The 12539-nt window shown below is 45.3% G+C and overlaps 1 protein-coding gene across 1 annotated transcript in view; it reads left to right on the top strand.

The window, feature by feature from the left end:
• Positions 1 to 9620, top strand: part of cspg4 (chondroitin sulfate proteoglycan 4) — a 99053-nt gene extending 89433 nt beyond the window's left edge. The window contains exons 9-10 of the mRNA XM_020456613.2: positions 6531 to 6714; positions 7165 to 9620. Coding sequence (XP_020312202.1) covers positions 6531 to 6714; positions 7165 to 9044 — 2064 coding nt within the window. The 3' untranslated portion in view covers positions 9045 to 9620. The remainder of the gene's footprint in view (positions 1 to 6530; positions 6715 to 7164) is intronic.
• The last annotated feature ends 2919 nt before the right edge of the window (positions 9621 to 12539 follow it).

Genomic DNA, 12539 nt, shown 5'->3' with positions numbered 1-12539 from the left:
TGTGGCGCTTGGCATGCAGGCCAAATTGTTCAATCTTGTTTTCTTCAAATCAAATAATATTGCTTCTCGTGGTCTGAGTCTTTAGGTGCCTTTTGGAAAACTCCAAGTGATTCTGTATGGCCACTCTACAATGAAGGCCTGGTGGGTGGAGTGCCGCGGAGATGGTTGTCCTTCTGGAAGGTTCTCCCATCTCCACAGAGGAACTCTGGAGCTCTATCAGTGACCATTGGGTTCTTGGTCACCTCCCTGACCAAGACCCTTCTCCCCGATTGCTCAGTTTGGCTGGGTGGCCAGCTCTAGAATGAGTCTTGGTGGTTCCAAACTTCTTCCATTTAAGAATGATGGAGGTGTTGTTCTTGGGGACCTTCAATGCTGCAGAAATGTTTTGGTACCCTTCCCCAGATCTGTGCCGCGACACAATCCTATCTTGGAGCTCTACGGACAATTCCTTCGACCTCATGGCTTGTTTTTTTACTCTGACATGCACTGTCAACTGTGGGACCTTTATATAGACAGGTGTGTGTCTTTCCAAATTATCTCCAATCATTTGAATTTACCACAGGTGGACTCCAATCTGGTTGTAGAAATATTTCAAGGATGATCAATTGAAACAGAATGCACCTGAGCTCAATTTCGAGTCTCATTACAAAGGGTGTATATAAGGTATTTAGTTTTATGTAAAAAAAAATTTGCAAACCTGTCTAAACCTGTTTTCGCTTTGTCATTATGGGGTATTGTGTGTAGATAGATTTTTTTTTAAATCCATTTTTAGAATAAGGCTGTAACAAAATGTGTAAAAAGTCAATGAGTCTGAATACTTTCTTAATGCACTGTATGCTCCCATGTGTGGTTGATTGGTGTGTTGCAGACAAATTTTTGTGGTGTTGAAAAGTTCAGCTCAGGACACAATAACCTCAAAGAAGCACACATAGGCACATTCCAGTCTACCTTCCATCACATTCCCAGTCTAGGTACTGGCCCAGATCTATCTTCAACACTCTACACTAGCTCAGTGGCAGTGGAGGCTGCTGAGGGGAAGACTGCTCATAATAATTGCTGGAAAGGAGCTAATGGAAAGGCATGAAACAGGTGGAATTGGATCAAATACACATATCTGCTCCAGCCATTACCACAAGCCTGTCCTCCCCAATTAAGGTGCCACCAACCTCCATTGTTCAGTGGTAATCTAATTTTACAATACAGGATGCTAAATGAAGATCATGAACATGTCCAGCCACAAATAAAAATCTATGACACAAATTAATCAAATAGATTACAAAACAGGCAAGATCAGAAAAGCACTTGATCAAAAGTTTATTTTGAAGTTTTTGATCTTAATTACTCCTAATCTCCAGGCTCACATAGGGTTATGTTTATCATCCTCATCACTCAGAAACCAGCTACAGGGGTTTAAAAGTAAACACTGACACGGTGCTTATGTTGACTGGGTTGAAAGTAATACACATGCACACCAGACCTGGGTTCAAATACATGTGTATCTGATATTTATTTATTTATTTTTTAAATAACTTAAATAATGTCTCTCTCAAATGTCAATATGCCTTGTATACTGTTGTTCAGGTTAGTTATCATTGTTTTAGTTTACAATGGAGCCCCTAGTTCCACTCTTCATACCTCTAATACCTCCTTTGTCCCACCTCCCACACATGCGGTGACCTCACCCATTACAACCAGCATGTCCAGAGATACAACCTCTCTTATCATCACCCAGTGCCTGGGCTTACAGTGGGGCAAAAAAGTATTTAGTCAGCCACCAATTGTGCAAGTTCTCCCACTTAAAAAGATGAGAGGCCTGTAATTTATCATAGGTACACTTCAACTATGACAGACAAAATGAGAAAAAAAATCCAGAAAATCACATTGTAGGATTTTTTAATTTTCCACCAAATTATGGTGGAAAATAAGTATTTGGTCACCTACAAACAAGCAAGATTTCTGGCTCTCACAGACCTGTAACTTCTTCTTTAAGAGGCTCTTCTGTCCTCCACTCGTTACCTGTATTAATGGCACCTGTTTGAACTTGTTATCAGTATAAAAGACACCTGTCCACAACCTCAAACAGTCACACTTCAAACTCCACTATGGCCAAGACCAAAGAGCTGTCAAAGGACACCAGAAACAAAATTGTAGACCTGCACCAGGCTGGGAAGACTGAAGAATCTGCAATAGGTAAGCAGCTTGGTTTGAAGAAATCAACTGTGGGAGCAATTATTAGGAAATGGAAGACATACAAGACCACTGATAATCTCCCTCGATCTGGGGCTCCACGCAAGACCTCACCCCGTGGGGTCAAAATGATCACAAGAACGGTGAGCAAAAATCCCAGAACCACACGGTGGGACCTAGTGAATGACCTGCAGAGAGCTGGGACCAAAGTAACAGAGCCTACCATCAGCAAGGGCATTAAAGATGAAATGTGGCTGGGTCTTTCAGCATGACAATGATCCCAAACAAACCGCCTGGGCAACGAAGGAGTGGCTTCATAAGAGTGGCCTAGCCAGTCTCCAGATCTCAACCCCATAGAAAATCTTTGGAGGGAGTTGAAAGTCCTCATCCTACTCCTCTGTTCCGCGGGTGATGTGGAGGTAAACCCAGGCCCTGCATGTCCCCGGGCACCCTCATTTGTTGACTTCTGTGATCGAAAAAGCCTTGGTTTCATGCATGTCAACATCAGAAGCCTCCTCCCTAAGTTTGTTTTACTCACTGCTTTAGCACACTCTGCCAACCCTGATGTCCTTGCCGTGTCTGAATCCTGGTTTAGGAAGGCCACCAAAAATTCTGAGATTTCCATACCCAACTATAACAGTTTCCGTCAAAATAGAACTGCCAAAGGGGGAGGAGTTGCAGTCTACTGCAGAGATTGCAGGCTAAGTAATGTCATACTTTCCAGGTCCATACCCAAACAGTTTGAATTTCTAATTTAAAAAATGAATCTCTCCAGAAATAAGTCACTCACTGTTGCCGCCTGCTACCGACCCCCCTCAGCTCCAAGCTGTGCCCTGGACACCATTTGTGAATTGATCGCCCTCCCCCATCTAGCTTCAGAGTTTGTTCTGTTAGGGGACCTAAACTGGGATATGCTTAACACCCCGGCAGTCCTACAATCTAAGCTAGATGCCCTCAATCTCACACAAATCATCAAGGAACCCACCAGGTACCACCCTAAATCTGTAAACAAGGGCACCCTCAGACGTTATCCTGACCAACTGGCCCTCCAAATACACCCCCGTTGTCTTCAATCAGGATCTCAGGGATCACTGCCTCATTGCCTGTATCCGCTACGGGTCCGCAGTCAAACGACAACACCTCATCACTGTCAAACGCTCCCTAAAAAACTTCTGCGAGCAGGCCTTTCTAATCGACCTGGACCGGGTATCTTGGAAGGATATTGACCTCATCCCGTCAATTGAGGATGCCTGGTCATTCTTTAAAAGTAACTTCCTCACGATCTTAGATAAGCATACTCCGTTCAAAAAATGCAGAACTAAGAACAAATGTAGCCCTTGGTTCACTCAAGACCTGACTGCCCTCGACTAGCACAAAAACATCCTGTGGCGGACTGCAATAGCATCGGATAGTCCCTGCGATATGCAACTGTTCAGGGAAGTCAGAAACAATACACGCAGTCAGTCAGGAAAGCAAAGGCCAGCTTTTTCAAGCAGAAATTTGCTTCCTGCAACACAAAATCCCCAAAGTTCTGGGACACTGTAAAGTCCATGGAGAACAAGAGCACCGCCTCCCAGCTGCCCACTGCACTGAGGTTAGGTAACACGGTCACCACCGATAAATCCATGATAATCGAAAACTTCAACAAGCATTTCTCAACGGCTGGCCATGCCTTCCTCCTGACTACTCCAACCTCGGCCAACAGCCCCCCCCCCCCCCCCCCCCCGCAGCTAATCCCCAGCTTCTCCTTTACCCAAATCCAGATAGCAGATGTTCTGAAAGCGCTGCAAAACCTGGACCCGTACAAATCAGCTGGGCTTGACAATCTGGACCCTCTATTTCTGAAACAGACTGTTCAACCTCTCTCATATCGTCTGAGATCCCCAAGGATTGGAAAGCTGCCGCAGTCATCCCCCTCTTCAAAGGGAGAGACACCCTGGACCCAAACTGTTACAGACCTATATCCATCCTGCCCTGCCTATCTAAGGTCTTCGAAAGCCAAGTCAACAAACAGGTCACTGACCATCTCGAATCCCACCGTACCTTCTCCGCTGTGCAATCTGGTTTCTGAGCCGGTCACGGGTGCACCTCAGCCACGCTCAAGGTACTAAACGATATCATAACCGCCATCGATAAAAGACAGTACTGTGCAGCCGTCTTCATCGACCTGGCCAAGGCTTTCGACTCTGTCAATCACCATATTCTTACCGGCAGACTCAGTAGCCTCAGTTTTCCTAATGACTGCCTTGCCTGGTTCACCAACTACTTTGCAGACAGAGTTCAGTGTGTCAAATCGGAGGGCATGTTGTCCGGTCCTCTGGCAGTCTCTATGGGGGTGCCACAGGGTTAAATTCCCGGGCCGACCCTTTTCTCTGTATATATCAATGATGTTGCTCTTGCTGCAGGCGATTCCCTGATCCACCTCTACGCAGACGATACCATTCTGTAGACTTCTGGCCCTTCCTTGGACACTATGCTATCTAACCTCCAAACGAGCTTCAATGCCGTACAACACTCCTTCCGTGGCCTCCAACTTCTCTTAAACGCTAGTAAAACCAAATGCATGCTTTTCAACCGTTCGCTGCCTGCACCCGCACGCCCGACTAGCATCACCACCCTGGATGGTTACGACCTAGAATATGCGGACAAGTACCTAGGTGTCTGGCTAGACTGTAAACTCTCCTTCCAGACTCTCCTTCCAGACATCTCCAATCTAAAATCAAATCTAGAGTCGGCTTTCTATTTCGCAACAAAGCCTCCTTCATTCACGCCACCAAACTTACCCTAGTAAAACTGACTATCCTACTGATCCTCGACTTTGGCAATGTCATCTACAAAATAGCTTCCAGTACTCTACTCAGCATTCTGGATGCAGTTTATCACAGTGCCATCCGTTTTGTTACTAAAGCACCTTATATCACCCACCACTGCGACCTGTATGCTCTAGTCGGCTGGCCCTCGCTACATATTCTTCGCCAGACCCACTGGCTCCAGGTCATCTACAAGTCCATGCTAGGTAAAGCTCCGCCTTATCTCAGTTCACTGGTCACGATGGCAACAACCACCCGTAGCACGCGCTCCAGCAGGTTTATCTCACTGATCATCCCCAAAGCAAACACCTCATTTGGCCGCCTTTCCTTCCAGTTCTCTGCTGCCTGTGACTGGAACGAATTGCAAAAATTGCTGAAGTTGGAGACTTTTATCTCCCTCACCAACTTTAAACATCTGCTATCTGAGCAGCTAACCGATCGCTGCAGCTGTCCATCGGTAAATAGCCCACCCAATTTACCTACCTCATCCCCATACTGTTTTTATTTATTTACTTTTCTGCTCTTTTGCACACCAGTATCTCTACCTGCACATGACCATCTGATCATTTATCACCCCAGTGTTAATCTGCTAAATTGTAATTATTCGCCTACCTCCTCATGCATTTTGCACACAATGTATATAGACTCTTTTTTTTCTTATTTTTTTTCTACTGTGTTATTGACTTGTTTATTGTTTACTCCATGTGTAACTGTGTTGTTGTCTGTTCACACTGCTATGCTTTATCTTGGCCAGATCGCAGTTGTAAATGAGAACTTGTTCTCAACTAGCCTACCTAGTTAAATAGAGGTGAAATAAATTAAATGTAAAAAAAAATAGTCTTTGAGCATTTTTCAAATACACAACCCAAAACAAGTACTTTTATTTGAGTGTTTGAATGGTTATTTGTATAAATCATATTCTGCTAAATCGTATTTCAAATACTAAAATACAGTGACTCAAATACACTCGCATGCATTTAACCCAAGTATTTAAAAATTGTATTTGAAAATACTGTGTATTTCCAAATACATTAAAATATTCAACTACTTATCTTTTCAAATAAAATATATCTGAATATGTCCTTTGTCCCAATACTTTTGTCCTCTAAAATGGGGTGACTATGTACAAAAGTGCTGTACTTTCTACACAGTTCACCAAGGCTGCACTTTAACCTCATAGTTATTGTATAATTTCAAATCCAAAGTGCTGGAGTACAAAGCCAAAAACATTTGTCACTGTCCCAATACTTTTGGAGCCCACTGTATGTGAAAGTAATTGAGATATTTGAACCCAGTTCTGACGCCCACACAAACACGCTCGCTCTCTCACTCACTCACAAACGCGTATACACACAAATACAAACACACAGCTACCTGGGTCGTGTTCATTAATTAAGCGCTAAACTGAAGATTACATGCTGAAACAGGGAGGGACTACCTGGTCTTGTCTAATGAGAAATGCTCATTTTTGTTTCTAAACATTTAAAACGTTGCCTTAATGAACAATGTCCAATCCTCTGCTCTTCCCCACAGCTGGAGTCCGGGGCCGTCTTTTACGAGCACCAGATGCCTGAGGAGCCCTTCTGGGTGGTCCGGGACTCTGTGGAGCTCCTGCTCTCCTCCCCTCCAGCCCCCGCTGTGCATCACGTCCTCCCCATCACCGTGTCCTACTCCGCAGCCAGCGACAACATCTCCTCACAGCTCTGGAAGAACAGAGGTAGGTAGACCCACATGGATCTGGGCAGGTGCCATGTCAAAAGTGGTGGATACCAAAGAAAATGGTGTCCAGGTCAGTCATTGTATGGGATTCAAGGCGTTTCACAACATCTAAAAATGCAGATAACTGTGTACAAGCACTAGTGACTATTCCGGTGGTTCTATTCTACTGAGTAAGATAAATCAAGCTGACTTGACATACAGTATGTATTTGACACAGGTCTGGCTGTCTGTTATCAGTGTAAGATATGCATGGGTGTCAGGCAGCAGTTTGTAAACAAAATGTTCTGTAAACAATATTGCTATTGCAGGTTTATTGAATCAGGTCTGTTCATGGCATAATTACAAAGAAGCATTACAAGAAAATAAAAGTTATTTCAAATGTCATATAAAGAAAGGGTATGTGGCCCTATACATCAATGGATAATCTTGTATATTATTTTCTTTTCAGGTCTGGACATAGTGCAAGGTCAGAGGAAGGTGATTGACAGTTCCATCCTGGACGCCTCCAACCTGCTGGCCAGCCTCCCCGAGGCGGAACGAGGTCCCTTGGATGTGGTCTTTGAGGTGCGACGCTTCCCGGCCCATGGGAGAGTCACCCTGGGGGGCCTGAATCTGCCCCAGGGTGCCCCCTACTTCATGCAGGAGGATGTGGCGCAGGGCGAGCTGGAATACCTCCACGATGACTCTGGAGCCTCCGTGGACAGCTTCTCCTTCCGAGCCCGGCTCAACTCCCAGGGCCGCGGCACACTTCCCCCCTCCCCAGCCCAGGCAGTGGTCCTGGAGGAGGTCTTCAACATCTCAATCCGGAGAAGGGACTCTAGTCCTCCAGAGCTGGTGAGCTTGGACGTTCTTCTGGAGGTTCTCCAGGGCTCCATGACGGTGATCACCCAAAAGTACCTCAACACCCGCGACGAGGACAGCACGCCCGATGAGGTGCGCTTCACAGTCTCAAAGGCGCCCACCAACGGGCGGCTGGTGGATGCCACCAAGGGCGACCACATCTCCATGTTCACCCAGGAAGCGGTCAACAAGGGCCAGGTGGGGTTTGTCAGTGACGGAAGCCTGTCGGACGGCTTCATAGAGTTCACTGTGTCGGACGGGAAGCACCACACTGAGCCGCACACTCTCCATGTAGGAGTCCTGGCCCGGACGCTGGTGCTGGCCAAAGCCCCAGAGATCCAGGTGCTGCAGGGGGACGACGAGACCCTATTGACAGAGGAGATGTTGAGGGCCACCACAGGTGGCCCCAATGAGGAGGAAGTCCTCTACAAGATCACCAGTGTGCCCAAGTACGCTGCCGTCATGGTGGACCGGCAGCCCACGTCGGCCTTCACTCAGACCCAGATAAGGGAGGGCCGGGTGAGCGTTCGCTTCATCAAGTCCACCTCACCCCGGGACAGCGTGGCCTTTGTGGCCCGGAGCCGGGCGGCCAATGTCTCCTCTGTCCTCAACATCACGGTCAAGCCTCTGGCCAACATCCCCCAGGGACTCCTGCTGCCACGGGGTGCCACCGTGCTGCTGGACAAGAAGCTGCTGGATGCCACGCCGCTGGCCAACAAGACCCGGACATCACCCACCTTCAGCATCATCCAGCAACCGCAAGGCGCCCGCTTCGTGAGGGCTGGCGGGAGAGGGCCAGAGGGAGACGGCCAGCCTGTGGACACGTTCACCCAGAAAGAACTGGATGAGGGACGTGTAGCCATGGAGATCCTGAATGGAACAGGAGGCAGCCAAGCCCAGGACGTGGCTCGCTTCCTGCTCAAGGCCCACGGGGTCCCTCCAGCTGAGTGCGTTCTCTCCTTCAAGACGACCCCTTACAACGCCTCAGCGGTCTACCCGGCCACTCTCCTTAAGGTCCCTGGCGGGTCTGCATGGCCAAATAGCAACGACCTCCCTGGAGGGGCGGGGTCCCCACGCATCACCCCAGCCAGCCCTCGCTGGAGGGGCAACATGGACTGGCCTCATGGAGGAGATGCCCCTACCACTGCCTACACTGACAAAGACTCCCATAGGAAACCAGTGGTGTCCAGGAGGAACAACCTGTGGTCCATCCTCATCCCCATTCTGATCCTCCTGCTCCTCCTCCTGCTGGTGGCCATCTTGGCTTTCTACTTGGTGCGTCGCAACAAGACGGGCAAACACAATGTGCAGACGGTGGCTGGCTCCAAGCCCAAAAACGGAGAGATCAGCCAGGAGACCTTCCGGAAAACCGACCCGGCCAATAACATCCCCATGTCCCAAATGGACTCCAAAGACGCCGACCCGGAATTGCTGCAGCACTGTCGGACAACGAACCCGGAGTTAAAAAAGAACCAGTACTGGGTATGAGAGTTGACTGATTGCTTAGACATAGGAAACAGAGAGGAAGATCCTCTACCATTTTGATTGCGGCCTTCTTGAATCATTCCTTTTCAGTGTTAAAGTCCTTTTTGCCATGATAGTATTAAGAAATGTGTATGTTTTGATATCATTGGACATTTCACTATCACATATTAACGTTGTGCCAATCCTCAGGTCAAGAAACACTGAATATTTCCATTGGTAAAAATGTCACCATTAAACTTAAGAGGGTTTTGCCTAACACGTATATTTATTTTTAGGACAACTGCTGGACATCTATGATGTACTTTTTCACAGGGCACAAATGAGGACATATTGTGCTTGCTAAAAATGTGTGTGCTGCCACAATATATTCAGTATGCTATTATAGGACAATATTACTAATTTGACTACATAAACAGATTTATTTGAAGTTTTGGTAATAGTTTTATTGTAGTTTCGCTTTAAGAGTAAAGGTGGACAAGTGTGTACATAATTCAACTCAATAAGGTAGATCTATGCTGTATAAAGGAAAAACTGCCTTTTGTTTTTGATTACTATTCTATAAATGGATGATTGACCATGTATTTTTTTTGTTGCTTTGTTGTTCGGCCCCAATTCAATCTAACTTCTGTTGCAGTATTTACATTTGTCCTGTTGTAGAATCAAATCTGAGGGGTTTTGGGCAGAGCCTTCTATTTGGATATACACTACATCACCAAAGTATGTGGACACCCGTTCAAATTAGTGGTTTCTGCTACTTCAACCACACCCGTTGATGACAAGTGTATAAAACCGAGCACACAGCCATGCAATCTCCATAAACAAACATTTGCAGTAGAATGGCCCATGCTGAAGAGCTCAGTGACTTTCAACGAACCAACATAGGTTGCCACCTTTCCAACAAGTAGTGTTTTTCAAATTTCTGCCCTGCTAGAGCTGCCCTGGTCAACTGTAAGTGCTGTTATTGCGAAGTGGAAACATCTAGGAGCAACAATAGCTCTGCCGCGTAGTCACACAAGCTCGCAGAAAGGGACAGCCGAAAGCTGAAGCGCGTAGCGCTTTAAAATCGTCTGTCATCGGTTGCAACACTCACTAACAAGTTCCAAACCACCTCTGGAAGCAACGTCCGCACAAGAACTGTTCGTCGGATGTTTCATGAAATGGGTATCCATGGCTGATCAGCCGCAACCAAGCCTACGACCACCATGCACAATGCCAAGCTCGCCGTCATTGGACTCTGGAGCAGTGGAAACACATTCTCTGGAATAATGAATCATGCTTCACCATCTGGCAGTCCAGATAAGAAGAACACTAAACTGAAAGCACATATTAAAGAGCATTTAGATTACAACCTGCAGTTTTTTCACACTATAAATTTAGAAATATCTCAACTTAGAACTAAGAAGAATCCTTAAGTTTTGCCATTGAGTTTATAGGTTGTGAAAAGATCTATTTGGCGCTATTGGAAATATTATTGTAAATCTCTGTTCAAAAGTATATAGATGCATTACGAATAATGTCTGTTCAACCAACACTGTTGTAACGTTATTTGATGGATCAAGAAATGACTACTGGGGTGTTTGTTGTTTCTAACATCCCAAAGTTTGTCTTATCTTTGTCCTCAGCTGGGCTGTCCCTCTAAAGTGGCTGTGTAGACAGCCTTAAGTGCATTTCCAGAGGTTCTCTCTTAAAATGACTGCACAGCCGGGCTGCATACCAGTTATTTTGCCCCCCCTTCCCTCCACCCCTCCACTCTTCACTTGTTGGAAGACCACCACCCCCATCCCATTGGCTGGCATACAGTGATGACATGGCCCAGATCAAAAGCCAAATCAAGCCCTGTTTCCCATCGGGGCGTCCACCCTGGCAATTTCCCACCATAACCCCAGCCTCTGGCCTCCTCCATGGTCTGGAGACGGGGTTGTGCTAGACTGAGAGCTGTGTTTTCCTTGGCTGTATCTGGCTTTGTAGTCTGACCCAGCCCACTGCAGGGCCTCAGACACTCACATGCATGCATGCACCCATGCACACACACACACACAACCTGTTATGTTTGTTCCTTGATTAATGATAAACCGGGGTGTAGGTTTAACTACTTTTAATAACGAGATACTGTATATCTTTATATATAAATATAATCCAAATAAATGGCTCTGGTTTTGGTTATTTTTCCAATACCAAATAGACTACCCTCACAGGAATATACTTCAATTGTTCATATGATGGCACAAGTGTCTCAGGGCAGTAATTGTGAAAAGATGCTCCCTAAACATTGCTACGGCAGTTTTGATTGAATTGACCCTAGATCTTTCAACCAGCTTTTAATCGTATCCTTTCATTTAGCCTTTCAATGCTAAAGAGTTGCTCAAAACTGAACCACTTGCTTGGATTCACAGGACTGACATGACACTGATGACAAAAAACTGCATAGTATAACATTTCGGCACCACAGACAGGACGTGACTCACGAGTGGCTGTCTTAAAAGCAACTCTATTGGCTGACAAGCAGCGGTGAGGTCATTTTAGAACTGCCAGAGTTTTATTTTCCCAGCCTGCAATTAATGTTTAATAAAGGCTCTGATTTCTATATGTGAAGTTGAGAGAAACGTCTGTGATAGGATAGGTGTTTTACCTAAGCTCCACTGGTTGGATCATGTAGTATAGCACATTCTGTGAGAGGTTATTCTCTAGCTTGGTCCCAGATCTGTTTGTGATGTCTTTCCAACTGCTATGGTTGTTGTGATTTGGCAAGACAACACAAACACATCTGCGGCCAGGCTAGGTATTCTGTGCTGATGAGCTTTTGTGTCCCATTAGCGGTTTGCATTCCATAATTAAGTTGACCAGATGAAGGTACAGTACAATCTTGCCATTTCAGGAGATACAGTGTACAGCTTATGCCATAAGTAATAACACTCAAATCGGCATCACATCCTGGTGGTGTTGAAATGTTTCTCTATAGACTTAACCTGAAAATTAGCACCAAAAAAATTCTAAATAGACATTGATGGACACGCATAGTTTGAGTAAGAAATAACATTAAAGCACTTATTTACTGTCAGTGCACTGCAGGGTGTTTTTCTTTTGATATAGTTATCTGATAGAAAATAATAGGTCGTAAATTATATCAACCACAATTTACAGAAACTTGTATTATTTTACTGTTACTACATTTACTAACCAAATGTCCTCTTTAATTTAATTTAACGGTGCCTATTACCTTGTATATACTCTGTTGCTTTTAAATTAAATTAGCTGCTGACTGCTGTGAAGTTGTCAAATTAGGAAAACATTTGTTCGGAATTAGACAATATAAAGGGTAAAGATAATTATCATATAATCACCAATTATATGAGAATATTGTTTGATGTATTTTATCATTTGATGAAAATAAATGGGCCTGAAGGTTAATATCGTTACAAAATCTAACAGTATAACACATTTTGGCAACAGTTGTACATTTATTTTCCTTTGAAATGACTATATACAGTGCATTCAGAA

The sequence above is a fragment of the Oncorhynchus kisutch genome, linkage group LG22, assembly GCF_002021735.2.
Source record: "Oncorhynchus kisutch isolate 150728-3 linkage group LG22, Okis_V2, whole genome shotgun sequence".
Classification (NCBI taxonomy): Eukaryota; Metazoa; Chordata; class Actinopteri; order Salmoniformes; family Salmonidae; genus Oncorhynchus; species Oncorhynchus kisutch.
This window is presented reverse-complemented; position numbering and strand designations above follow the sequence as displayed.